A 24,517-nucleotide genomic window follows, 5' to 3' on the forward strand; every position below is an offset into this window, starting at 1 on the left:
AAAATGCACTGCAGTAAGTAAGTGAGTGCATTCTGTATATCATACAATATAAACATTGATTAACATTTTCCCATTACTATGCAAGCAAAACATTTTCTACAAAAAAGCATTAGTCTGCGGTTTTGCAATCATGTAATTGAAGCTTAGCACATAATGCAATGAAATATTGATCTCCTACCTCTATGAGGAAATAGTTTGTGGTAGTGGCGGTAGACACTGGTGTGTGCATCAAGAGCATTTTGCAGCTCAGCGTCTCTCAGCTCATCCAAGCTGCTCAGCGTCACCCAGGAGTCTGCCAGCGCTCCAAACTCTCCAAACACAAACTCTGCATACTGCTCAAACATCTCTACCAGCTCCTGGCTCTCCCAGCTTCCATATTTTAACCTCAGAGTGTCTGGCAACGTGGATCTATGTAGGACAACCAAAGGCTGAAGGCCCACCTCCAATAGCTGTTTCATCAGGGTGCGGTAGCAGGTAACCACAGCCTGTTGGGGCTGGTTGCAGAGGCCTGTGGGCAATAGCTGACCCCATGATAGTGGTACTTTAAAGTGGGTCACCCCTCTGCCCTGCAGGTACTCAAAGTACTGTGTAGAGCCTGGAGGTATGGGATGACTGCAGTCAAAGGCGTCCAACACTGCTCCATGAACGAGTTCATCAGTCATGGGACCTGCAAGAAACATGGCCTGATGTTGATCTTCATGTTTCTGACACATGCACCCATACACAGTGATCAAATACAGACAGAGAAGATTCCCCAGTAACAACATGATGTCCGAATGTAGGGAACTGAATGAGCCACTGGATGGTTAACCTTTTATAGCAGGACAATATCAGACAAGTTTCATAAGTGACACTGCTGTATGCAGGGTAACCACTGCTATGATACTTTACGAGTGCTCTCAGCCTTGAATTCTTCTGATAAAATACAGGAGGTCAAATAGGAGACAAAGATTTATGATGCAAGGTAAAAACAAGAAATGTGTGTAGAGGTCAAGGAGGAACTTCACAAAAAATAAAAGCAAAAATATAATTAAGCGTAAGTACCTAGTACAGCTGTCGCAGGTTCCTGGGTATATTTTCGCCCGCCAAGCATTTGTTTAGTGCACTCTGAAAAGAATTTTACATTGTAGTAGGACATGTCTAGCACACAGAAAACTAGTGGACCAGACCAAGGATCTGGCCCCACTGATTATTTGATATTGGCACTCCCCAAGTCTGTCTCAGGCAGGCTGTTGCGTCAGCGTTAAGGGAGTCAATAGAGTTATAAAGGACAGAGGTGGAGCGTTTCTGAGCAGGGTCCAAAGTGAGTCAATCAGGGATCTGGACAGGTGGTTGGCGAAATGGGGGTAAGTGGTCTTAATAAAGTGCCTAAGTGCCACAAGTTCCGTGAAGCCAGTAAAAGTGCCTTCTTTATAAAGGTCTTTGACACAGCAATCCTCAATCCTGCAAGCTACGGAATGTAGAGTCAGTTAAAAAAGGAGAAAATACATTATTTTTAAAAACCATGGCTAGAGTTAAGTGGTCGTTTAGGCTAAAGTGTTTCTGGAATTGCATCCAGATCTTAATTGAATCAAGGACCATTGGATTCTGGGAAACTTTATGGGTTTGAGCTGTGAGAAAAGACTGCAAGGAGAAACAAGAGGATCACAGCTCTATTTGGGCCCATGTGGGACATGCCTTCGCTCTGCTGTCAAGCCAGTGACTCAGTTTGTTAATATTACTTGCCCAATAGTACTGGATAAAGTTGGATAGTGCAAGGCCACCCAATCTTTTGGGGAGTTGTAAACTGGCTTTCCTGATGCAGGGAGGCTTATTAACCCATAGGAATAAAGACATCATCTGATCCAGCTGATGAAAAAAGGATTTGCCTATAAAAATTGGAATGTGCTGAAACAGGTAGAAGAATTTGGAAAGAATCACCATCTTCATCATCTTTACATATCGAAATCAATCTGAGACAACTCTGGAAGTGGAAATGGAGAACAGTGACATAGTACTAGATAAATGGTTGATGGGGAGGATTTAATTTGTACCCGGTATTTGTCAAACTGTCTATAAAATAAGACTGATCCACTCAACAAAGTTAAAGCTAAAACCAGATCTTTTCAGCACATAATGCAAACATTCCCACTCAGTCCTGTCAAGCTCTTTCTCTGTGTCTAAGGAAATTATTACCTCAGGTAAGGCAGGGTTTGAGGAGCCAATTATGTTAAGCAATCTTACAAAATAAAACCGGTCTGAACACTGAAAATCAGGTGATAATATAAAAAACTAAAAGAAAAGTATTTTTGCACAATGTCACTATCACTTTTAATAATAAATAAATTAGTCAACATTTCATGTGTGTTAACTACACAGTGGTTCAGAGTTCAGTCATTCATGGGGGTCAGGGTCTATATATGTAATAAGTCCAGGTGAAGATTGTTACTGATGAATTTGTACTAAATTTACACAATATTCAGGGTAGTATTGGTGCTAAATAGTGGCTTCAGTGTATCTGCAGGTTTTAATTCAGTTTAGATTTTATAGAATCAATATTATGTATTCTGATACTTTAATTAAAATTAGTTGCTAAGAGGTAAATAATATAAAATTGTCAAATAATATATAACCTGTTAATCTGTTGTGATGCCATGCTTAACTTTACAATTTTCTCAAGGATCTTTTGCTCAGAAGACAATACAAGTGGTAAAACTTGCTCAAGATTCTACCATCCTACTGCACTTGCAATAAAGAAAGGACATGACACAAAAATTGACAAAAAAATTGATACAACTGCTTAAGCTAAACAAAAATTAAAGGAATTTATTTTTAGGATTTATTTCTCAATGTGTACATGAAAGCACATATAGCTGAATTGAACCTATTAAAGACAACGGGGAACAAAAGCAAGGGAAACATAATTTATTATGTTTTTGGATTTTCATATCCAAAAAGCTGAATTTAAAGGTCGTGCTCATTAACCTTTCAGAGATTTGATTAGTCATGTTTTTACAATCCAAGAAGTTCAGTTGAACCTAAATCTGGAGAGTATGTCTGTTGATAATAGTTTATGATGGATATCTTGATAGTTGTCATATGCTGTTAGTCAGAAATTAACAAGATAAAACATAGGTAGTGGAAGTGATACTCCGATGTTGATTCCATTTCAATCTGAAGAGTAAAAGCAATCCAAAAGGCTCCTCATGAACAAAACTCCAGGTCACTATGTCTTTACCTGCTTGTTATCAAGGAAGTAGCTGCCCTATGTACTAGCTATCTTATCCCATAAAGAAAAACATTATTTTTATTGTAGTACATGAAAATTCATGGAGAAGGACAAGAAGTTGAAAGAGGTACGAAAGAACAAAGAAACCAAAGAGGGCACTTCTAGAAGACTGAAAGTTGCAAACGGGGCATTGTATAGGTTTTTTTAAATATAATAATAGTTTATTTTTTTATTTTAAGCATGTTGTGACTACATATTTTATGGTGTTCAAACAAGTAGTTATCACTTCATGTCTGAGTCCAGAGTCTTTCCCACCGTATCACACAACTGTAATAAAACACTGAAACTTGCACCACTTGGATGTGATATTGATCTTAATTGTATAAAGATGCGATTAGGAATAGCTTTAAAGAGCTTGGTTATCAGTGGATAATATCAGTCTATCCATTTCAAGCCACAATGAAGTATCTATTGTGGGCTGCGTTACTGTATGTTTTTTGTGTGTATGGTTGCCTGAGCAGTGAGGCTAATGGACAGGAGGACTTCATGGTTCTTGGAGGCCCTCTGAGAAATCATCTGCAGAGAGCATTAGGGGTGAATGGTGTTTTTGACTGCAGTCATCCCATACCTCCAGGCTCTATACAGTACTTTGAGTCCCTCCAGAGCAAAGGTGTGACCCACTTCAAAATACCGCTGTCATGGGCTCAACTCCTGCCTACAGGACACCCCAGCCAGCTCCAACAGACTGTGGTTACCTGCTACCAGACCCTGCTGGCACAGCTGCTGAAGGTGGGCCTTCAACCTCTGGTCATCCTCCATGGATCCACAGTGCCAGAAGCTCTGAGGTCAAGGTATGGAGGTTGGGAGAGCCAGGAGCTGGTAGACATGTTTCAGCAGTATGCTGAGTTTGCCTTCCAGGAGTTTGGAGCACTGGCACACTTATGGGTGACCCTGAGTGACCTGGACAAAGTTTTGCATGATGGGCAGCCTTCAGGCACTTCTAGTGCTCTGCAAAATATTCTCCAACTCAATAAGAACATTTACCAATTCTACCATCAACGGTTCCCTGACAAAGGTAAGAAAGACTTGTAGAAAAGGTTAAGATGTGATTGAGAGCTCCTGATCAGAATTCTGCATTTGTGAAAATGTTTTAATAGTTAAATAGAACAGTAATTATTTGTTGTCACCTATAATCACTGAAAATCTAATTTATGTAAATTATGTAATATTATGTAATATATATATTCTAAATCATAATATTATATAATATTAAGTTATATGTCATCTGTTTAACGTGTTTGGAAAAGCAACTTAATGATGAATGGTTACTTTATGACCAATTTGTAACTTTAACCCCTTTTTTATGGCATTATCATGCCTATCTCAATAATCCAGCTGCTGTCAATAAAATAATCGAAGCACGCATTTCACGCCTTTTACACAGCAGACACTTTGACCCTGGAAAGCACAGGTATTAATAATGGCATTATACATAGCTCTGTTTATTTTGAGTATCCCAATAAACCATGCCAGTGTGACAGTGAGCCAGCATGCAAAATACCAGGACCCTGAAACTGAAGGAGCTAAATGGAAATCAGCCGTCATTCATTTTTATTATTCATACCTGAGCTTTGTCAAAATATCCTCAGTGAAAAAGGTCTGTTTATGCTTAGCTGAAAACAAACTGCCACATATTCCTTAGCTGGTGGAAATTGAATTATAATGTTCTTTAGTTTACATTGTGTTTAGTGCCTTTATGCTTCCATGTTCACAGGGAGACGTCTGTCACTTGGGTTTGGAGCGAGAGATTTTGCTATTATTCCCCAGATTAAAGGTTCAACTACAGTAAGCTACATTTTCTATTCTTACGTAGATATGTTTTTTCAAGAACTTTTCAGCCTTATTTATATACATCATGTCCAATATTCAAAAAAAGAGACAAGAAACATGCTGTATATACGACAGCAACAAAGACACTATAAACAATAAGTAAATGCAATGAGTAAAAACATACAAGTTGTCTAATGTACAAAGTGCAACAATAAAAGGTGGACTATAGTTCATGGTGACGCAGCAATTGCCTTAGGGATGAGGGAGCCTTGAGCTCTAGGGACCATACCTCCACCCATGGGGCAGAAGGTGAAACTCTTGGTGCAGGGGGAATGATGGCTAAAATTCCCAAACCAGCAGATCAGGACCAAAGTTAGCTTCATCAGTAAAAGCAGCTTTTGTTGTCCTCTAGAATGTTATCTTCCATGTTATGTAGTTTGCCATCAATGATGGTAGGTATTTATAGGTACTGTATTGAGACACTTTATACCAGTCAGTACAAACAGAAAATAAAATAAAGTAAAAATAAATAGTATATTATCACAAAAAGAAATGTATTTTATTCATAACATCATTTTGTGGATGTTATGTCAATCTATAATCCTACATGTATTAATAAAAACAACATTTGTTACTAAGCAATTCACTTTTCTGGAAAAACTATTGTATTTTTTTGGCAATACTTGATGATGATGAATCTCAAGTACCTATCTTAGCTATAAGAGTTTTCTTCATTTACTTTACCTCAGATAAAGACACTCAAACTGCTGGAGACCATTGTGAAATAATCCTTCTGTGTGTGGATCGATGTTTTGAAGAAAACTGAAATCTTTTCAAATCCAGCTCTTTAAAGTGAATCCCTGGTTTAGTACTTACAAGTGGTTCATTTTCCATTCTGATCATTCTGAGTTCTCCTTTATTATTGCAGAAGACAAACAGTATTGTGGTTCAATATACCCCATCTAGCAAACACATATCTGAATTGATTTAATACAAAGTTTCTATCTTGACACATCTCCCTAAAAAATATTTTACTATATTAGTTGTTGAGTGCATGAAGGGGTCAGACTCCACTGATAATTTATTGTCTATTCTTACTTCAGCACGCTCCAAAGTATACTGTTAGCCTTTTAAAGTTTTTTATGCCTCTCCTTATCTTAATTATTGTAAATGTGCACAGATAGTATGTCAGGAGCTTGTTTCCATGCCTGTCTCTGCCCTCTCACACATCGCAAAACAACAGCTGTATAAAATCAGTATAGACCTATAATGAGTGTGTGCATAAAAACTCCTATAAAACACTCTCTAATACATTAAAACAGTTTCCCACATGTATGCCTGTATTGCTTCTATACCAGCTGCTGTTACCTACTGTAGCTTCCTACTGGGATATTCTCCTGTTCCCATGACCATAAATTTAATATTGACAAAAAATAATGACATACATACATATTGTCAGAAAAGTGAGATTTTACTACTACTACTTTTACTACTACTGTTTGAATATGATTTTACTATGATCATATAGATAACTGTCTTATATAATGGTGCATTACTTTAAACTTACATAGCAGTTTGTTTTTTTATTAGGAGACATCAGTGTGATAACATATTGTGATGCATCTCTTATTTTCAACAGACGGATTTCTTGTCAGTGGCAATTGAATATAACTGCGCCTCTACATTAAACTTTGCAGATGAGCTGAACAGTGTATGGGTAAAGCAAACATTAAAATGTGTTTCTTTTCACTTTGCCTTTCATATTTTGCATTGCTATTACACTGCAGTTACATGCATGTTATGTTATGTTGTAGATGTACAGTAGCGGTTTGCCGATCCTGATATACGAGATGACTGTTAATGGGTGCTCTGACAGTCAATTTCCGGTCTTTGGTAATTTCCTAGAAGGTAAATTTCATTACCTTAATATCACTTTTGTAGCTGTTAGCTAGTATTTTTACTTTACAGTCTCAGTATAATTTGCTTTATCTAGTTTTCCTCATTAAGACTAGGCTATCAAGCCTAACCTAACATTGCAATATTGTAAGCTTTTACAGTACAATAATCATTTGAGTCATATAATATAGCAGCGATTAGCATGACCATATTCTCACTGTGGTCTAGTAAAGTTCAACAAGGAAAGGTGCTGCAGAGGACTTGCTTTTCTATTTATAAGTTCATGCATAAAACACAACTTAAGGTCAGGGTCAGGCATACTGGAGAATGATAGAAAAAAGCTTGTAGAGTCTCTTTCCCAGGACGTCAAAAACCAATGTTCCACTGGATTTTGGGTAGTACATGGTTAAATGGTAGTGGACTTAATTGCAAATACCAGCCAAAGACTGCATCTTGTTTAAACAGTTCATTGATAACACAAAGGGAATATGTGGAGCAGGTGGTGGAGTCACTGGCATGGCCTCTAGGGTGATGGACCTAAACGTGGCAGGGGAATGGCATGTCCTGAAGCATGGAGAGAAGACCAAAAACCACAGAGAAGTTACAAAAGAGCACAGAGGTGGCCGTAGCTCTGTTATCAACAGGGAGACTGAACAATTTGGAGTCTGGAAGGTTGAGACGGGTTTTATGCAGCATGGGTTGACTGGTTGGTTAGGCTCAAGTGGTGAGGTAATCAGGCAGGTGAGAGGGAAACTGGAGTCTATGCATAGCATCATACACACACACACACACACACACACACACACACACACACACACACACACACACACACACACACACAGCCTGGACAAATATTGTTGATAGAATGGTAGAATATCTAACATGCTTAACTCAGAGGGTGAACACTACAGTATACCTTCTTAGGATCAGCATTAAGCATCATTATTGTCACCATGTTTGTATGTTGATGTTAGCATTTAGTAATTCACAGTCTTATTATATAACAAAAAGAACTGTATCTTTTTACTTTTGCATAATTCATTAATGTTTGTTATATATGTCAGTAACTTTTTTGCATTCATTACAGCATTGAGCGTCGATGATGAAATGAATTTTATTGGGTGTGATGTAATGGCGATGTTAGGTGTACTGGATACGCATAACTTCCCAACCAGGTAACAGTTCATCTTGGTAAAGTAGGCAGTTTCATTAATATTAACAAACTGTGTTTCATGTTTTCATTTTTTACTTATCTTTTCCAACAGTCATGGAATTTCAGACTACCGTGGATTTGCAGCATCTAAATTTAGTTATAAGAATGTTTGGAATAGGTTTGGGACCCAGACCACAACAGAACGAGATCATTTCTTAAATGAATCTTTTCCTGTTGACTTCCAATGGGCCACCTCCAGTGAGTCCTTTAAGGTTGAGGGAGGCTGGTTAGAAGATGGGAAGGGAGAGACCATCTGGGACCGTTTTGGTCATGAAAACAAGGTTTTTGACAATCAGACAGCTGATCTGGCTTGTGACAGTTACCACAAGGTGGATTATGATGTCTACCTCCTGCGAGGTCTTAATGTCAACACCTACCAATTTTCTATCTCCTGGGCCCGCATTTTCCCCTCAGGCCACTGGGGCAGTCACTCAGAGAAAGGGGCTCTCTACTATGACAAGCTGATCAATGCTCTCATTGAGTCTGGCATACAGCCTGTTGTCACTCTCTACCACTGGGATCTGCCCCAGGCTCTCCAGGACTCTGGTGGATGGACCAACACTTCCATTGTTGAAGCCTTCAAGGACTATGCAGACTTCTGCTTCTCCAGGTTTGGAGACCGGGTCAAAACCTGGAACACATTCAGTAGTCCCTGGGTGGTGAGCCATGCTGGGTATGGCACTGGTGAACATCCTCCTGGTGTAAAAGACTATGTGGTTGCTTCCTATCAGGTGAGAGTAGTGTTCTTACTTTAATGTGAATATACGATTTAATGTCATTGTATAAATTTACACAGCCATTTATTTTGGATTTTCAGGTCACTCACAATATACTCAAGTCCCATGCTGAGGCCTGGCATATCTACGATGACAAGTACAGGAAGACACAAAGTGGGAAAGTAGGCATTGCATTAAACTCTGATTGGGCTGAGCCCATGAACCCATCCAGACCTGAAGACATAGCAGCTGCAGATCGCTACCTGCAGTTCATGCTGGGCTGGTTTGCACATCCCATATTTGTAAATGGAGATTATCCTGCAACTCTAAAGACTCAGATAGAACAGAAAAAAAATAAGTGTCCCCATTCTGAGCCTGCAAGGCTTCCAGTTTTCACTCCTGAAGAGAGCCAGAGGATACGTGGAACTGCTGACTTTTTTGGTTTAAACCATTACACCTCCCGGTTGGTCAACAACAGTGATGGTGGCTGCACCCCTGGTCCACAAGGGGTGGGTGACTTCCAGGCACACGTTGATCCTTCATGGTCCGTAGCAGCTTCTGACTGGATCTATTCTGTACCATGGGGTCTCCGAAGACTTCTAAACTATATTTCCACAGAATACTTGAATGTTACCAAAGTGCCTATCCATATAACTGGGAATGGTATGCCTACTCAGTACGGTGGGGACACTCTCAATGACAGTCATCGAATAGAGTACATGAAGAGTTACATCAATGAGGCCCTGAAAGGTTAGTTTCTGTAATGTCTCTAGTAGGAAACCATCTTTTACACAATGTTGAAAGAATTTCAATTGAATGTTCTGTTGTGTGTGTCCATTTTGTAGCAATAAACTTAGATGGAGTGGATGTGCAGCGATTCACAGTGCAGTCACTCATGGATGGATTTGAGGGAAAACAAGGCTACAGCCAAAGATTTGGTCTTCACCATGTCAACTTTCAAGATGCAGACAGACCAAGAACCCCAAAGCAATCTGCATATTTCTTCTCTCAGGTTATCAAGCAAAATGGATTTGGTTTACGCAAAAGTCATGTCTTTAAAGAGGCAGAGATGCAACTTCCCCACCGTCCAACTGCTTTATCACCCTCAGAGGTTCCCTCTAAATCAAAGGTTGTCTGGGAGAAATTCTCACACCAGTCAAAATTCCAAAGAAAACTCTATCACTACGGCACTTTCTCACAAGGCTTCAATTGGGGAGTATCGTCTTCGGCTTACCAGATTGAAGGTGGCTGGGATGCTGATGGGAAGGGACCTAGTGTCTGGGATACTTTCACCCAAAAACCTGGCAGTATTCCTGCCAATGCCAATGGGAATGTGGCCTGTGACAGCTACCACAGACTGGAAGAAGACCTCTACATGCTGCGAGCTCTGAAAGTAAAGACATATAGATTTTCTCTGTCCTGGTCCAGGATCTTTCCTGATGGTCAGAATACCTCCCTGAACCAGAAAGGTGTTGACTACTACAACAGACTCATTGATGGCCTCATAGCATATAACATCACTCCCATGGTGACACTCTATCACTGGGACCTCCCTCAAGCTTTGCAAAACATCAGTGGTTGGGAAAATGTAAACATGATTAATATTTTTAATGACTTCTGTGACTATTGCTTTGCTACTTTTGGTGACAGAGTGAAATTTTGGATGACCTTCAACCAGCCTCACACAATTGCATGGTCAGGATATGGACTTGGAACAATCCCACCAAATGTTAAGAATCCAGGCACTGCACCGTACAACATTGCACATAACCTTATAAAAGCACACGCCAAGGCTTACCACACATACGATGATAAGTATCGCAAATCCCAAGGTGGTCTAGTGTCCATTGCCCTCAATGCTGATTGGGTTGAACCTAAAGATGTTAATGTTCCTCGTGAAGTGGTGGCTGCTGACCGTGCTCTGCAGTTCCAACTAGGTTGGTTTGCACACCCTATCTTCAAGAATGGTGATTATCCTGATGCAATGAAGTGGCAAGTTGGAAACAAAAGTGAACTCCAAGGTCTTCCAGAAACAAGACTACCTTCCTTCACTGAAGAAGAAAAGAACTTAATCAAGGGAACTGCTGATATGTTCTGTATAAATCATTACACAACAAAGATAGTAAGCCATCTTACAGCCCGGCTTACCCCTCAATCTTATAAATATGACATGGACGTGTCCGAAGCAGAGGAAGCAGATTCACCAACTACTGCCATCAGTAACCAGAGAGCTGTAGCATGGGGCTTGAGAAGACTCCTCAACTGGATCAAAGAGGAGTATGGGGATCCAGAGATTTATGTTACTGAGAATGGAGTAGCTACAGACATTAAGACAACTTGGGATGACGCTACCAGAGTATTTTATTACAAGACCTATATTGATGAGGCTTTGAAAGGTGCAATGACAAAAGTACATTTCTTAAGAGGAATATTAATGGTTTTCATGACTCAGTAATTTATTTGTGTGCATGTGTGTGTGTGTATTTTAATAACAGCCTATGACCTCGATGGTGTGAAGGTGAAAGGATACATTGCAACATCTCTCATGGATTCTTTTGAGTGGCTTAATGGCTACAAGGTTGGATTTGGGTTACACCATGTTAACTTCACAAACCCAAATCGGCCAAGGACACCCAAGTACTCAGCTCAGTTCTACTACCAAGTCATAAAAGACAATGGTTTCCCTACACCAGATGACGAGAAGCTACTTTATGGACATTTCCGCAAAGATTTTATTTGGAGTACTGCAACAGCATCATACCAGGTAACTGTTTTATACTGTTATATAGCTGGATCAGGGAATTGCCCATATATTCCTTCTCTGATTTTCTGTCTCCAGATTGAAGGGGGATGGAGAGCTGATGGAAAAGGTCTCAGCATCTGGGACAAGTTTGCTCACACTCCTCTCCGAGTGTTCAATGATGACAATGGGGACATAGCCTGTGACAGTTACAATAAAGTAGAAGAAGATGTTGCTATACTGAAGCAACTCAAGGTGACCCATTATCGTTTCTCCATATCCTGGCCAAGGGTGCTTCCTGATGGTACCACCAAGCACATTAACGAGGCTGGACTCAACTACTACCACAGACTAGTGGATGCACTACTTGCTGCAAACATCCAACCTCATGTATGTATTTTTTTGACAGCATCTCATATCATATTTAGTAAATCTAACTGTTTCTTTTACTTTCAGATCACTCTCTACCACTGGGATCTTCCGCAAGCTCTGCAGGACATTAAAGGATGGGAGAATGAGACTATTATTGCCAAATTCAGGGATTATGCTGACCTTATTTTTAGCCGTCTTGGCGACAAAGTGAAATTTTGGATTACCATTAATGAGCCTTACAATATAGCCAATGTAGGCCATGGCTATGGAGCAGCTGCCCCAGGTATGCTTTCACATCACACTACACCTCACACCTATATATGCTAACTAAGATGTGAAAAAAGTGGTCAAAAAGTGGAATTTTATCAAAACATTATTAACATTGTTGCTCTGCTGAATTTTATTTTGTCATCAACCAAGTGATAACATCATTGATGAAATAAAAATTATGGCCCAGGTGAAGATCTATCTTAAATCAGTCTGTTTTTATTTTTCTTGAAACCATTCCATAGTCTTGAATTTGTAAACCACAATGACAAAAAACATACAGCTAAACAAACTAGCAAATCACTCCTTGTGTGTGTTCAGGGATCAGTTTTCGACCAGGCACTCTACCCTACATTGTGGGTCACAATCTGCTTAAAGCTCATGCGGAGGCCTGGCATCTCTACAATGACAAGTACAGGGCCAAACAGGAAGGAATTATCTCCATCACCATCAACTCTGACTGGTCAGAACCCAGGAATCCCTATAAGCAGGAGGACATTGATGCTGCAAGACGTGTGGTGCAGGTAAAAAATTAAAAAGGAAATACTTGTACACAATTCCTTTCACATTTTACTTCAGACATGTAATGCAATTGTTAGAGTTAACTGTTGTGTGTCTCCTTGTTCAGTTTTACATTGGCTGGTTTGCCCATCCTGTATTTAATGGACACTACAGCAACATGATGAAGACAATCATTCGAGAGCGAAGCTTAGCTCATGGTCTGCCAAAATCTCGGTATTAAGAAAAACAAAAACAAAACAAAATAATATTGGAAAATTGTTTTATATTTATCTGGGAGATTTAATTTTTTCAATACAATTTCTCCAGGCTGCCCGAGTTCACTCCTGAAGAGATTAAGAGGATTAAGGGTACTTATGATTATTTTGGGTTCAACCATTACACCACTGTGCTGGCATTCCCTGTGGACTACGGAGATCTTCAGCACTATGATGCTGATAGGTAAGCAAGTACCAACATACTTACAGTAACCAAGTGGAAGAAGCAATACATACATAGCTACGTGGTGATCATTTAAAAACTATCTTTCTACTTAATTGTGTGCTTTATTTTAACCTTTCCACTGACTTTATTGACCCAGGGGTGCAGGAACTATTGCTGATCGCATCTGGCCGGATTCAGGTTCATCTTGGCTGAAGGTCTCACCGTTTGGATTCCGAAGGATATTAAAGTTCATTAAGGAGGAGTATGGAAATCCACCTATTATCATCACAGAAAATGGCATGTCAGAGCGGGGACCTATTGACCTAAATGATGTTCCTAGGAGCTACTACTATGAAAAATACATCAACCAGGTGCTGAAAGGTATAAAACAACAACCTTCATTGTATATTTCTTAATTGTCATATCAACAATTTCACAATATCCCATGTAAAGTATGTAAGTATATAAATAGGGAATAGATGCAATATAATGGTTCATTGTAATTCTGCTGTTTTACAGAATATCTATCATGACTAAAGAATTTTGTGTTCCTTGTCTTAATTTTCTCCTCCCAGCTTACTTGGTAGATAATGTGGATATCCGTGGATACACAGCTTGGTCGCTGATGGACAACCTGGAGTGGGCTACTGGCTTTTCAGAGAGATTTGGCCTTTTCTATGTCAATCACTCGGACCCTAACTTGTCTCGTGTGGCCAAGAATTCTGTTTCCACCTACTCCACCATTATAAATTGCAATGGATTCCCTGACCCTGCTTTGGGACCCCATGAGTGCTTGAATCCTATCCCTGAAGGTAAGTTGATGCAGAGTTGCTGAGATGTCTATTTTGACTGATGAACATAAGCGATTTACTGTAGATTGTGTAGACTAGTAGTTTTATCATTAAAGACATTTCAAATGAGAATGAGAACCTCTGTGTTTTTTCTAAAGGAACAAGTGTGCCGACCACAACCACTCCCTCAGACAATGCAGTGAGCTTCCTGGGTATGACGCTTTCTATCAGTGATGCTGAGACTGGACTGAACACCATATTTGCTTTAATAATTGTTGCACTTTTTGGAGTTATTTGTTTATCCTTTTTCTTATATAAGGCAAAAAAGGGCAAGAAAACAATGTTGATTGGTTAAACATAAAGAAAAAAACCAACATACACTGAACTGCCTCAGTAAACATCTGAGCAGCATATTTATATAAACATAATTTTATAAAACTTGGTGAAGGTATTCATTGCAGGCAAGTTCTTGTACTAATGGCTGATTCAACAAATATGAATATATCAAATATGTTACTGCTATTCTCGAAGCTATGATTAAAAGGATATACAATTCTCTCATGATCCATGTTATTGTACCCTGTAACTGTATCACTAATTACCAAATAGTATGTTGCAGTATGTCAAGCACTTTTGCCTGTGTTAAAATAAAACAGAAATAAATAATTTATGAAGTAAAACACCAAAGATTTTCTGAGTTTACCTAGTATCATATAAAATCATCAATATAACAGCATCTTAGTCTTTTTTTCTACAATGACAAGAGCTGTTACATACTGTACCTTTAAGTATATGACAGGCATCATGTGCACTTATGTTGTGAAACAGATATTGCACCATGCATAAAACACTGACCTGCAGAAGTCCAACATCTTTCCTGTTGCTCAATAATGCTATTCTTAGAGGCTAGTTAGCATTTACATTGTAGCTACCACATAATGCCACTAGAGGTCACTGTAGGACTAAGCTGATCCCTGTGCAATCCAGTTAATGTGATACCTCCTATTTGCATTTTAAATATTAGGCATATGCTTCAATTCATTAATACCATGTTTTAAATTACTAGGCAAGTTAGTCATCCCCATAATGGAAGAAAATATAACAAAAAATGTCCTATTTCCACTGTGATTTTCATTTAAGTTGGTATATTTGATTGATTCTGTAGTATGTTTAGTAGTTTATTTTAAGGGTAAATATTACTGGTGATAGCTACACTACTCACTACTGTATCCTCTGATAAATTGTGTTCTCTGAGACACAACTGTCTGCAATGCCTGTATATCTATATACCCTGGTTATAAAGTTTCTGTCATGTCACATTTAAGTTGCATTGAACCCTGGTCCACCTCGCTTCAGTTTCTCGCTGGTTCTTCAGATACCTCATGGCAGGGCTGAAGATGCAAGCAGTGCAGACTCTTGCAAAGTGACCTTATACTGAACACTCCTCTTTGCCACACTAGGAACATACTTAACCAACCACTGACTCCCTGTAACGGTTTCTCATGATTGTTTTGGTATGGTAACAATTACGCTAAAGACTAAATGAATTATAAACTTAAGCATGTAATCAAAGGTTCGCCTGGTCCGATATCGTTTTGTTGGCTTTTCTGAATATTCCCTCACCAGTTACGTGTTGATAAATAAACTTTGCATGGAACTGCCTTTCAACATTTTAGAACCAGTTTAGATCAGTGACCCAACATTTAATTATCTACTTTTCAAATAAGGCTAGGAGTTAATATGAAGATAAAGGTGTATGCTTAGACAATCCTTAACTACTTCAACTAACCATTTGACCGGAATTAGCTGTGGACAAGTTTAAAAAAAACACCAGAATAAAGGCACTTGAATAACTTTGCTGAAAAATTTATTTTAAAAACTAACCACAAAGCACTATCAATACAAAAAGTATAAAAGTACAAAAAGCGTTGCTCAAAAATAACTTGAGATGACAATATCTGAGTTGGCATTAATGGCACTGTGGATATGACACAGAATACAAAAAGATGGCATCTTCAAACGCATTCAAGGCATTGAATTCACATTGAAACGATTACTTGGATTTACAACCCTTGTTGAGACTCTGGAGCAGTGACAAGCCAAAAACCTAGACTTTCAGACATTGAACATGACAGACTGGATTATCCCTTATTTGACCAACCAATGCATTAAAATTTAGGTCTGTACGGAAAAACGGAAATGTTTGCTGGTCAAAATAATGTGTAAAATTAAGCTGCAGGTTATTGAGTACTTAAAAAAAAAAAAAAACTAATTTGTACCAAACTGATTGGACTGGGCTTCTGGAAGCTAAGACAGCAGTAAATATCATTTTAAAGTTAAAAATAAGCCACAGTGACAAGAGCCTCTTTTCAATACCACAATACTATTACAAAAATAAAGAACAGTATCAAATACACGTTTGAACAAGACAATATCAAGAGTTACATGTTTTTCAAGCATTATCCAGGTTTGTTTATTCCTTTGGACAAAGGCACCCCAAGCATGTTCCAGTTACCATCGAGGCACCAGGCTTAGGAATGTTGACTGGTGCAGTGCCAACATTGTCAAAACAATTGAAAGAAACCTTTGTATGAACATTAACACCTCAAAAAAAAAAAAAAAAAAAAAAAAAAAAAAACACTTCATCAGCATGACAATAACTCCAGTACCTTTTGTTTTACAAGCGGTGCCTTGTCTGTTAACTTGTTTGCATCTACAAGCACTCACTGATTTACTTTCTCAAAGAAAATGATTCTTACAGTTTAAACACGCTTTTTTTGCACTACAACTGGCTTGGCCTTAAACAAAAACAAAACAGTTCCAGTTTTGGTCTAAGGCAAACTTGAGATGGACTCACTTCAAACAGAGGACAAACTCTTAAAAATGACTAATAGCTCTATGTCTCGTGATAAAAACGTAAAAATAAAAAAATAGCTGCCCTGAGGGAGAAGTACATATTAACCATAACCGTTCTTGGATCTTCAGACAGGCTGGTGTCTCAAGTATTGCTGGGTTGAGACGACCAGTCTCCTCCTCGTTTGACTCGATGCTCGACCACGACTGGCCATAACACTGGAAATCTTGGGTTGACTTCATCCACCTCAAGCAAATTCACACAAAACCACACTCATTCTCACTTTGATTCCCTTATGTCCACTCGTTGATCCTGATGTGAATTTAAATCATAGTGTCAGCTCGACTGATCAGAACCTATGCGCGGATACCTGTGAACAGACAGATGTGTCAGTAAAGCATGTATTGACCACATCAAAATAAAAGATAAAAGTAGTATGAACTTAAGAATGCAAAGATGGGAAGTCTCACCTTTCTCACATGTACTGCTCTGCTTCTCCTGGGCAAAGTTTAATCTGTTCTGCTCAGCTGCAGTGCCGTTGGACTCTGGACTGCTGCTGCGGGATGGGCTGCTCTCCTCATTCTGGTAAGCCAAATCCAGATGCTGCTGGGCCAGTTTTAGGTGTCTCCGCAGCCTCTCCAGCTCCCGTGTTGAAGCCTCATCCCCAAATGATTCACGGCCAGAGTCTCCCAGGTTATCCCTGAAGCCCATTTTTCCTGATGGGTCCTTCTTCAGAGCTGTGTGGTAGCCTGGAGGTGCAGAGGGCTGGCGGCAGATGGAGGACCTCTGGCTGGCCAGAGCTGAGTGCCGAGGGGTGGGAGGCCGAGGTCGTGGTGCACAAAAGCAGTCCCGGATACCACTGATGCCCAGATGAAGGATCTCCAAAATGGTGAAAAGAAGACACAAGGCGCTGACTGCATACATGATGAGCAAAAAGATTGTTTTCTCCGTAGGGCGTGAGACGAAGCAATCCACTGTGTGCGGGCATGGAGAGCGTGTGCATACATATGACGGTACCACTTCAAGCCCGTAAAGGACATACTGTCCAAACAGGAATGAGGCCTCAAAGACGGCACGTGACAACAGCTGAAACACATAGACCTTCATCAGGCCATCACGTTTGATGCGACGGCGTCCATCGTGCTTTTTGCTAGGTTTCGCCGCGACTTCCTTATCCTTTTCTGGCTCAATCTCTTCCAGGATCATTGGGTCCTCTTCCCCATTGTCCTCAGCTTCCTCATAGTCCCGGTTTGCACCTCGGCTCACAATTGGCATCCTCTTCCTGCCACGGGGCCGGTAGTCATCATCTTCCATGCGGGCAATCTTATGCATAGCAAAGGCAAGGTACATGACGGTGGGGGTGGTGATCAGAATCACCTGAAACACCCAGAAGCGGATGTGGGATAGCGGCGCAAATGCATCGTAGCACACGTTCTCACAACCAGGTTGCTGTGTGTTACACGCGAATTTACTCTGTTCATCATAGTAGATTGATTCACCTCCGACAGCTGTCAGCACTATACGAAAGACAACGAGGAGGGTGAGCCAGATTTTGCCCACGAAGGTGGAATGGTTGGAAATCTCATCCAACAGACGTGTAAGAAAGCTCCAGCTCATTTTGACTTTGGAACAGGAGGATACCGCTCAAACCTGTGCAGACAAACAGAGACAACAATGTTATCCAGCCATTTTTTAAATGTCTTTTCCAAGAGTTCACTGAGAACTAATCAAGATGCACATGCTCCATGAAGGGCAGCCAGTCACACAGATAGATACGCTAGCAAACAAAAAGGTGACTTGCATTGATAGAAATTAACATCAGAATAACCTGGTCATGATCGTCAAATTATAAAGATACCATATTTCACTACAAACCCTCACTTTTAATTTTGGTGCATATTTAACTCTTACCCACAAGGTGGTGCTATTGTGTCACTATTTAAGCTGAGACATAACAAAACAAGTCATTGTTATGACAAAAACATGCTGAGGCAAAGACGTGTGTCTGCCATCAAATGATGCAACCAAAGCAGACTGCCATCATGTCACTTTTTACTCATTTGCACCTCATGTAATACGCCACTGTAGTTCTAGACTGGAAACCAATGTCTAATTCACTTGCCGGTAGCTGAGGCCTCATAATCTGTCTCAGATTTTAAAGTGAAAAAGAGGCAGAGAGAAGCTTCTGTGGTTTCGCTCCATCTGTGACCAACCTCATAAACTTCTGTTGAGTAATTATCTACTCCTATACAACCACCAGGCTTAGTTGGTCATCTACAACAGTGCGTTTTGGAAAAAGATTATGCCATTTCATTTCTCACCTTCAGCACCATTTCATTACTTTCAAAGTTCATGCTGCCATAGACCAAACCGTTTTTAGGCCTAATCAGAATTTTTGGTGACACGAATAGGTTAAAAGTACTCCCAAGAGTATCTCGGTGAGTCTCGGAAACTGAAGATCCCTTCTAGGAAACCTCTGCTGCTGCATATCTCACTGAATACCACCAGATTAAGCAGGTATCAAGTAGCCAGGTTCTTGGCCCCCACAGCACGGGATGTATTCTTGACAATATATTTTCTATCAGTAGTGCGGTACTATGTTTGAATCCCTTAATCTTGCCATGTAGCCAGCATTTTCAGGAATATGAAACCAAAATTAACAACATAGACTCTAAAGACACAAAGCTTAAAGGTTATGGAAAAACAGCAATGAAACAGATTGACCCATATCTAAATTGTGTTGAAAACTTAACAGAAATATTACAGTTTCAGTCTTTCCAGCATCATCTCCAAGTTCATTTATCAAATCAACGTGGACTAACAAATGTACTATCTGTTAATATGTTAATGAAGAAAAGAAAAAGTTCTGTAATGCTCATGGAAGCACGATGCAGAGAAACGCTGGAAAACACTGCTTTAGTCAGTCTGAGGATCAGAGTTTAAAAAAAAAAAAATATTTAGACTGAACATTACTCCATAAAGGTCTAGACTTCCATTTAACTGTGTGTACATTAGAGCTGCAGTGATTAATTGACTTATCGATTAGTCAAATGATAAATTTCCTTTCGATCACATTGAACTGAATGTTTGAACTGAGATAACAAAACATCTAAAGACCAAATGACTAATCTAGAAAACAAAAATAATCGTTAACTGCAGCTCTAATGGTGTCAGGGCTACCGAGTTTCCAAATTTCAATTTCACATTTCCAAATGTGATTGATTACCCAAATTAAAATCAGATTCTGTAAATCTGCAATCTGTAATGAACTTCAAGTGGACAATTTTCGCTTTTGATAAAAGTAATGTAGAAACCTAAAACCTAAGTAACTCCATCAAGTCAAGGGAAAGTAACCATGCACTGTCCCAACAACCCCTTAAACTAGCACAGAGAAGCCTTTACAGATGATTCATTGCCTCAAAGTCTGGCGAGTATTGGGCAACTCCCAAGGTGTGAATGGGAGTACTGTATGAATGAAACGTTTGATGTTAAATTTGAAGAAAACCATCCTTAGATAAATAAAGAGACTAAAGAACACAAGTTCCTATTGTGCAGCATTTGCACTATGAACAATCAGAAGACAATCCGCTTTAACAGAGAGCTCACTTGCATGTATGATCCTGTGGCTCTATCAGACTCTTTGAAGCGATGATTGGCTTTCAGTCTGGTGATTAAGAGTTCGCTCTCTGCTCATAGTTCGTTTACACGCGTTTAAAAATAAATAACACAAGAGTAGAAGAGTTTGTATAAAGTCTACTATTCTATGGATTCTGCCGTCTTCTCCAGGAACGTGGTTGCATATTTATTCACTGCTTTTGTGGCGTTTGCCTATTCACTGCTTACAGTGACTGCAGACACCTGTGTGTTCCTACAGTGCTGCCTGCATGTCCCTGCATCCTGTTACACCTGAACAACAACACTGTGTCAATTTAAGGGCGAAGTTTACACAAGATAACTGACGAAATCCTCCACTGTGGAGGTATGCGAGTTTAAACTGAAACTGCATATGGAAGAACGCTGTATCTTCAATAAAAATCTAGTCAAAGTTCAAGGCATTTGTGTTATCGCCACATTTTGCCATTACAGTGGTCATCTATATTACTTATCTGAAGTGTAAGCTTTAGATAACTCACTCTTCTGTCAGGCTGCACGAGACTTAAGGAATAGAGGTCAACAACAGATCTGCTTGTAATGTAGGCCAGCGGTCAGGAGTTGCCCCAAGCTACTGTCAGCACTGACATCCATGTCCAAGGAAAACCACTGCCTCATATGCAAGCGTCTTATGTGAGAGTATGTCCAGACAAGAAAATCTTCAACTCCTAACCAAAATATTGTATCTTCATGTGTTTAAGACCTACATAAGGGCGGACCTGCTGTGCATGTGTTGCTATTCTGGCTTTCTTGCTGACGATACAAAGTCGGTCAAACCTGAGCTGCCACCAAATTAGTAAAAACACACAGCGAGCTCCTGTTTCAGTAACAGCTGATGACACCTTTCCTTTGCTGAATGTAATAATGTGAAAAAATATATAATGGAACATTAAGTTACTTACCAAACATTAACAAAGTGCAGAAAGATCCAGATTTCTGCTTTCATAACAGTTGTGGCTACAGATTTACATCACCTGAGCAAGAATGCGTTTAAGAGAAACGCCAAATTGTTAGTTTTGTTTTTTAACTTAAACAGGCATCTTTGACAAGGATCTCTTTAATTTGGTCATGACAAATCATGAATGTACCTTTTTTTGTCACCAAGACTAATGTTTGGCATATGTTGATATTGGCCTAACTTGAAGATACTATATAGAAGCCTTTAAACCCAATTTTCAAGAGCTTCTTTGGCTTTAATCTTACATATCCCCAAATGAGCTCTTGTTGGTTCCTAGTAAAACTTGCCAATTAATACTGATAAGATGTTTTTTTACCCTTTAAAAACTACATCACATGTACATTACATGCCCTATCTACTGAGGCCTATGTATCTGAGGCACTATGAAGAAAAACAGTCTGCTTCCAAGTAGGAGCAAAGTAGAGTTTCAACACAGAACAGAGAGGCTTTTGTGGCCCTCACATCTGGGAAGCTAGTTGTGGTGGTTCTCCCTCCTTTTAAACCAAAGGGCACTAACGCATAAAAGCCAACGAGCTTATGGGAGGAATATAGAGGCCGAAATAACCAGAATATGAATCAAACCGAGGGGTGACGTCTCATGGGAAGTGGTGGCGAGTCAAAAGAAATTAACTGATCCGGCCTTAGTCACCACGAGTCATAACACCATATAAAAAACACGCAGTCTGACTCAGAAGTGATTACGCACTTTAATTAAGTAGGCTGTGGGCTGAGGTAAATTTAGGTAATGTTGTTTAAACACTGATTAAAAAATAAATAAAAACTAATCCACTTCGCACGCGGGACATAAAGGAGGAAAAAAAAAGCCCCTCGTGCCTAACGGGACAGCGTCACCGCAGGGCTGCACGCGCGTCCACCACCGCAAACCGACGGTTAATTAAACAAACGGAGACGCCACAATAAAACTTAACACAGCTTTTCTCCGGAATGTGTGATTTTGTGGACAGGGTGGGAGCAACCAAGAAAGGGGAGGCGGGAGAAAAACGAGACGGGGTCCCTGCGCGTTCCTCCATCACCAAATCCAGGCGTCACAGTCAAAAACAGCGATAAAACGACCCAAAAAACACTGCGTATCATTAAAAACACAAACACACGTGGTGCTAATTACAACACATTCTCGCCTCCGTGTCGTTAATTGCAACTAAGTCCACAAGCTGCGGCCAGTTTGACCAATCTACGCGTTAATTAGCGCTACGTCTCCAGCTTGTGCGCGTAAACTTCAGCTAGCTTTCAAACAAACACATTTACCGAGCTCGGTTTTACTACAGCGTGTTATTAAAACGCTAAAATTGCACCAAAGCTCCGCAATTAACTCACCCTCACCTCCTTTAAGTGCAAAACTTAAAAGCTCTAACTCGAGCCTTTAAAGCAGTATTGTTAGCCTTAAAAAAAACAGCTACGTGGTGATGCTGTAGCGTTCCCACACGGTTTGTTTGCGCGTATTTTTACCTTCAGTTGTGATTTTTTAGGTCCGACGGCCCCTTAAAGTTGTTGAGCAGCTTTTCTTTCCTCCGTTTTCTCTTTATTAAAAGAAAAACCCTCGCGTTCTGATATCAAGCCATCCAGTTTTTCCAGCGAGGAGCCCCCGTATCCGTCTCCAGTTGTGTGTAGACTGCGGGGTGAGGACAAAGAATATTCCCAAATCCACCACCCCCTTTTCTCCTCCTCCTCCTCCTCCTCCCCCTCCTCCCCTCTTTCTCCTCCCAGTTTCAGCCGGGTACCCCACCCCCTGTCTGCGCAGAGTGGAGGAAAACGATCGACTGCCAACATTCCTGATGCAATCCTTGCCTCGTCTTTTTCTGTTCTAAAGTTTTCCCTGGACTCAGAGAATAACTTGGGAGTGCAAAGTGTGACACCACAAGGACCCCCCCCCAAAAAAAGCAAAGTATTGAGTGAAGAAATATATACAAAGCTGCTGGAGTAGTTTTTAATTGCTTCCAATTAATTGGTCCATCATGCAGGTGAAGATAAAAATGAGTCACCCAACAGTTTGTGTGGTTTCTCAGGCAACATATTCTTTGTTTATGTCCAGGATGTGGAACCAAATATAGCCTACTGCTACTGAGTCCACCTCTTCCTGCTGATGCAGATGTTCAGAAGTTGTTGCCATCATGAGGCCCCTTCCCACCATGTCACACTTTCTATGGCAAGGGTCGCACGTGCCCTTTCCACATCCTCCTCCCTCCACCTTCTCCTCCTCCTCCTCCTCCTCCTCCTCCTCTTCCCTTAGCATCTCTTTGAAGCTACATCCTCTATTTAATAATGTTCATTAGCAGAAGACAAGGTAGTTAACTTTATTTTAAGCCAGGATTTATGTCCCACAATAGGACTTTTAAAAAGAGGTCTGGAGCAGTAGTGTCATGAATCACAAAGTGACTGGACAGTTATCTGAACTCAGCACTATGTGGATTTGGCCATTCTGAAAAAAGGCAGCATGGTATTAGCCTAACACTCAATCAAAGGTGAGATTTCTTTTAAGCAGTTCAATTCCAGTGGGCCTTACACTGCACTTTCCCCTCGAGGAGTGACTTAAATGAGATATGTGCTGTTACCCAGATTAAATATCGCCAGCATTTAGTCAGCATCAGTCTCGGGAGGTAGTCACTCAAACTGAATGATCACATTGTTCTGCCCGGATCTCCTGAAATGCCAGTCTTCATTGCTCACCTACGTCTCCAAACAAACAAAAAAACGCAGACAAAGCAAGATCTACTCTACTCCCACATGTTGCCTGTTGTGAATGGACGGTTGTGCCTTGTCTTGTCTTGTTTTGATAACCGTCCACAGCTGGTGAAAGCACATTATTACAAGCAGCAGTTATTGTTTAATATCTGCTACGAACAGGAGGTCAGCAGAGGAATGCAATGCCCTTCCCCCTTCTTAGGGAGCAGCTCTATTGTGAACCACAAGCATGCTTTTATTCATAAGATGCAATGTGGGGTGCCCTGGTAAACCACAGTCCTAATGACAGAGAAAGATAATCTGAAGATTGAACGGCCCAGCCTCATGGTTCCTCCAGACGAAGTTGAAACTGTAAGGTCTCTTTTATATGCAGTTACAC

At 40.2% G+C, this 24,517-nt stretch overlaps 2 protein-coding genes across 2 annotated transcripts; one reads left to right on the forward strand and one right to left on the reverse strand.

The window, feature by feature from the left end:
- The first annotated feature begins 1,340 nt into the window (after positions 1-1,340).
- On the forward strand, positions 1,341-14,588 carry LOC104939725 (lactase-phlorizin hydrolase). The gene is made up of 15 exons (XM_019263444.2): positions 1,341-1,459; positions 3,730-4,283; positions 8,022-8,109; positions 8,200-8,878; positions 8,965-9,613; positions 9,709-11,259; positions 11,359-11,627; positions 11,703-11,993; positions 12,060-12,258; positions 12,564-12,766; positions 12,871-12,977; positions 13,071-13,202; positions 13,342-13,565; positions 13,760-13,996; positions 14,134-14,588. Exons 1-15 carry the CDS (start codon positions 1,341-1,343, stop codon positions 14,328-14,330), a joined length of 5,499 nt encoding a protein of 1,832 aa, XP_019118989.2. The 3' UTR covers positions 14,331-14,588.
- Positions 14,589-15,825: 1,237 nt separating this feature from the next.
- On the reverse strand, positions 15,826-23,096 carry gjc4b (gap junction protein gamma 4b). Its single transcript, XM_010739617.3, has 3 exons — positions 22,906-23,096; positions 17,300-18,479; positions 15,826-17,199 (listed from the first exon to the last, which is right to left on the reverse strand). Exons 2-3 carry the CDS (start codon positions 18,444-18,446, stop codon positions 17,186-17,188), a joined length of 1,161 nt encoding a protein of 386 aa, XP_010737919.1. The 5' UTR covers positions 18,447-18,479; positions 22,906-23,096; the 3' UTR covers positions 15,826-17,185.
- Positions 23,097-24,517: the final 1,421 nt, after the last annotated feature.

This window comes from Larimichthys crocea, chromosome I, assembly GCF_000972845.2.
Source record: "Larimichthys crocea isolate SSNF chromosome I, L_crocea_2.0, whole genome shotgun sequence".
Classification (NCBI taxonomy): Eukaryota; Metazoa; Chordata; class Actinopteri; family Sciaenidae; genus Larimichthys; species Larimichthys crocea.

Excerpts from the sequence above, each read along its gene's own strand:
- gjc4b (XM_010739617.3), bottom strand. The coding sequence starts at position 18,446 with ATGAGCTGGAGCTTTCTTACACGTCTGTTGGATGAGATTTCCAACCAT.
- LOC104939725 (XM_019263444.2), top strand. The coding sequence starts at position 1,341 with ATGGGGGTAAGTGGTCTTAATAAAGTGCCTAAGTGCCACAAGTTCCGT. Across the intron at positions 9,614-9,708 it reads CATCAATGAGGCCCTGAAAG|CAATAAACTTAGATGGAGTG; the intron begins GTTAGTTTCTGT and ends TCCATTTTGTAG. Across the intron at positions 12,767-12,870 it reads CTGCAAGACGTGTGGTGCAG|TTTTACATTGGCTGGTTTGC; the intron begins GTAAAAAATTAA and ends CTCCTTGTTCAG.